The 4,430-nt window shown below is 40.9% G+C and overlaps 1 protein-coding gene across 1 annotated transcript in view; it reads left to right on the top strand.

The window, feature by feature from the left end:
* The first annotated feature begins 118 nt into the window (after window positions 1-118).
* ACRC (acidic repeat containing) overlaps window positions 119-4,430 on the top strand; it is a 33,183-nt gene continuing 28,871 nt past the window's right edge. The window contains exon 1 of the mRNA XM_011943178.1: window positions 119-177. Coding sequence (XP_011798568.1) covers window positions 119-177 — 59 coding nt within the window. The remainder of the gene's footprint in view (window positions 178-4,430) is intronic.

Raw genomic sequence — 4,430 nt, 5'->3', positions numbered from 1 at the left:
CGACCTCGTGATCTGCCTGCCTCGGCCTCCCAAAGTGCTAGGATTACAGACGTGAGCCACTGTGCCTGGCCGAGTTCCGGCTTTCTTAAGAAAGTGTATCTTTGTCTTCACTACAGACATGGATGGGTACAAAGAAGAGCTGCCCCGTTTGCAAGACCCAGAGGAGGACGAGGATTGGTGAGATTTGGAAAGTTATGGTTTCTTTTAGTTTAGTCTTAACCGTATTGGCAGAACAGCTTTCTGGAGAAGTATGTTTATTTCCTTTAGTATCTGTAGAGCGTATAACTTGGTTTGTCATAAAATGAGAATTGTAAAGAAGGATTTTACAAACTAGGAGTCCAGCCTCCTATGAAATTTATGAATCCACTACGTAATTTCTCTGTTAGTGGCCAGGAAATGATGACACTTGAGGCAACAGTGCATCGTTGAATATATGTGGTTTCTAGAAAGTTCTTCATTCTGATGCAATTAAAACCTGTTGTTCCACGCCAGTATCGATAGTGCTGCCCTCTAGAGGTACACAAGTATTTTTCTTCTCCATGATAACACAAGGTGTTTTTGTTTTAAATTTTTTTATGGAGATGCACCCTGAACCAATAAAGGTTCAGAGAGCTTCCAACATGAGGTATTTGTGTGTGTGTGTGTGTGTGTGTGTGTGTGTGAGAGAGAGACAGGGTCTACTCTGTTGCCCAGGTTGGAGTGCAGTGATGTGATCAGGAGCTATTTTTAAGATAGCTGGCCGGGCGCGGTGGCTCAAGCCTGTAATCCCAGCACTTTGGGAGGCCGAGACGGGCGGATCACGAGGTCAGGAAATCGAGACCATCCTGGCTAACACGGTGAAACTCCGTCTCTACTAAAAAAAAAAAAAAAAACTAGCCGGGCGAGGTGACAGGCGCTTGTGGTCCCAGCTGCTCGGGAGGCTGAGGCAGGAGAATGGCGTGAACCCGGGAGGCGGAGCTTGCAGTGAGCTGAGATCCGGCCACTGCACTCCAGCCTGGGCGACAGAGCGAGACTCCCTCTCAAAAAAAAAAAAAAAAAAAAAAAAGATAGCTGCGTGTCTCTAAGTTTTTTCTCTTCTGGAACACTACCCTGTTTTCTTCCCTCACAGATCCGCATTTAAGGGTATGATATGGGGGAAGGTACAAACCAACAGAAAGTCTGGAAATAGACCTAAGTACATAAGAAAATTTACTGAACAAGAAAAACGACATTTCAAATCAATAGGGAAAAATATGGATTAGTCAACAAACCATTTGAGGATAACTGGCTAACCATATGGAAAAAAATGAGACTTGGGTTTTTGCTTTATTATTCCTTATGCCAAAATAAATTACAAATGGATCAAATATTTTAAAATAAAAAATGAAACCATTAAAATGTTAGAAAACAACAGATGGATTTTGTTTCCAATAGTTTTGGAGTAGAAAGGTCTACGTTTGATATCAAACAAAATATATGGTAAATAAACTGGAAAAAATATTTGTATTACATATATAAAGGGCTATTTTCCTTAACAAAAAGCTTTCTATAATAAGTAATTCTATAAATAAATAAGAAAAAGGTGAACAAACGCATGGAATATGACAAAGAATATTAGAAGGTAGCTGTCTAGGAAAAAAAAAATAGAAACGGACCTCAGACATTAAAATTTTCAGCTTTGGCCGGGCACACTTTGGGAGGCAGAGGCGGGCGGATCACTTGAGTCCTGAGACCAGCCTGGGCAAGATGGTGAAACTCCGCCTCTGCAAAAAATAAAAAAATTAGCTGGGCACGGCGGCCGCACCTGTAGTCCCAGCTACTCAGGAGGCTCAGGTAGGAGAATCACCTGAGCCCAGGAAGTCGCGGCAACAGTGAGCCGAGATCGCGCCACTGCACTCCAGCCTCTGCAACCCAAGTGAGACCCTCTCTCCAAAAAAAAAAAAAAAAAAAAATTCAGCTTTTAATTATATTGCGTCTCATTAAATAAGTGATAACTTTTAATTATATTGCTTCTCATTAAAGGAATGATAAATCTTATTATTGATTTTTTTCTCCCACTTGGAAAAGAAAATAAATGATAACTTTTAAAATGAGATACCATTTTTTATAAATTTGCAAAAAGTTTGATGATACCCAGTGTTGTCAATTTATAGGAAAACAAAATCTTCTACACTCTTTGTGGGAGTATATATTTGGTATAACCTTTCTGGAGGGCTGTCTGGCAGTATCACATTTTAAATGCCCATGTCCTTTGAAGTAGCAGTTCCACTACTGAGACTTTTTCTTTTAAAATAATTTTATTTAATTTCTTGATACTTGTACTCCCATATACATGAGTACATAAATGTGATTATATCATATGTGTAATTCAGTAATTATAATTCAGTCCTATTTTTTCTTGACTTTTTCCCCCCCTTCTCCCATGCCTTTCTCCCTGTAACTCATGCTAAATATTTATGTAGCTAGCCTTCCATACTTTTCTCCATGTTCATGTAATCATATAGACAATTACAGGTTATTTTGGTCTTTGTTCGCTTTTGTGAAAGAAGGATATATGATTTAATTACCAGGACATAGAGAAATATGTACAAGAACATTCATTGCAGCACTGTTTGTAATAGCACAAATTTGAAAAGAGCTGAAATGTCCTAAGGGTCTAGTTGAATAAATTATGGTTCATTGCAAAAATGTGGTAAGAGCTATGTGTACTGATAATGAAAAGACTACGAAGAAATATAAAGTGAAAAATGCAAGTTGCAGTACAATGCATATAGCATAATATTATTTGTAAAAAAAAAAAAGAGAAAATGGTGTGTGTACTTGTTCTGATGTGTGCTTACACTTAACTTTCTAGAAGGATAAATAATATACATTGTCTCTGGGAAGAACAAGACAGAGTGTCATTCACTGCTGTTTTCAGAGTTCTTTATTAGTTAGAAAAAAAACGACCTGGTAAACATTATTTTGCCATAGTTATTAAAAATGGGGGGTGGGGTGGCTCACGCCTGTAATCCTAGCACTTTGGGAGGCTGAGGCAGGAAGAATGCTGGAGCTTACGAGTTTGAAACCAGCCTGGGCAACATAGCAAGACCTCATCTCTATTTTTTGTTTAAAAAAGCGGGGAGGGGTGGAGGGGATTAGCAAAAGAATGAAGCCAACATTGGAAAATATACGTCTTAACAATAAAAAGGAATGCTAATTTAAAAATCATTTATTAGCAAATTTAAAATATTTAATCTTATTATAGTAATGCTGCTGACATCACAAACTGACACAACCCTTTAGAAATGATTAAGCAGATGTACCAAGAGCTATAAAATTGGACATACTTTTAGATTTTTTTTTTTTTGAGACAGAGTCTTGCTCTGTTGTCAAGGATGGAGTGCAGTCGCGCGGTCTCAGCTCACTGCAGCCTCTGCCTCCTGGGTTCAAGCAATTTTCATGCCTCAGCCTCCTGAGTAGCTGGGATTACAGGTGCATGCCACCACGCCCGCCTAATTTTTTTTTGTATTTTTAGTAGAGATGGGATTTCACCATGTTGGCCAGGCTGGTCTCGAACTACTGGCCTCAAGTGATCCACCTGCCTTGGCCTCCCAAAGTGCTGGGATGACAGGTGTGAGCCACTGTGCATAGCTGGACATACTTTTGATTGAGTAATTTGATTTTTGGCAACCAAGCATAGGAAAATCCAGTTTATGAAGCCGATTAAATGCCCAAAGGTGCTATTCGTAGTATTTAATTTTTTTGTTGTTTGTTTGAGACGGTATTACTGTCACCCAGGCTGGAGTGCAGTGGCATGATCATGACTCACTGCAACCTCTGCCTTCTGGTCTCAAGTGATCCTCCCACCTCAGCCTTCAGAGTAGCTGGGACTACAGATGCACCACCATGCCCAGCTAATTTTGTATTTTATTGTAGAGATGTGGTTTTGCCGCCAAGTTGCCCAGGCTAGTCTAGAACTCCTGGACTCAAGCGATTTGCCTGCTTTAGCCTCCCAAAGTGCTGGGATTATAGGCGTGACTGCCGTACCCAGCCTCGTAACATTTAATTTAAAAATTAAATTAATAGCCGAGCGTAGTGTCTCATGCCTATAATCCCAGCACTTTGGGAGGCTGAGGCGGGTAGATCATGAGGTCAGGAGATCGAGACCATCCTGGCTAACATGGTGAAACCCCATCTCTACTAAAAATACAAAAACAAATTTAGCTGGGTGTGGTAGCAGGCGCCTGTAGTCCCAGCTACTCGGGAGGCCAAGGCGGGAGTATGTCGTGAACCTGGGAGGCAGAGCTTACAGTGAGCCGAGATCATACCACTGCACTCCAACCTGGGCGACAGAGCGAGACTCCATCTAAAAAAAAATTTAGCTGTGTGTGGTGGTGGGTGCCTGTAGTCCCAGCTACTTGGGAGGCTGAGGCAGGAGAATGGGGTGAACCTGGGACATGGAGCTTGCA

This window comes from Colobus angolensis, unplaced genomic scaffold, assembly GCF_000951035.1.
Source record: "Colobus angolensis palliatus isolate OR3802 unplaced genomic scaffold, Cang.pa_1.0 Scaffold216, whole genome shotgun sequence".
Classification (NCBI taxonomy): domain Eukaryota; kingdom Metazoa; phylum Chordata; class Mammalia; order Primates; family Cercopithecidae; genus Colobus; species Colobus angolensis.
Note: the sequence above shows the minus strand (reverse complement) of the source record. Positions and strands in the feature narration are given on the sequence as shown.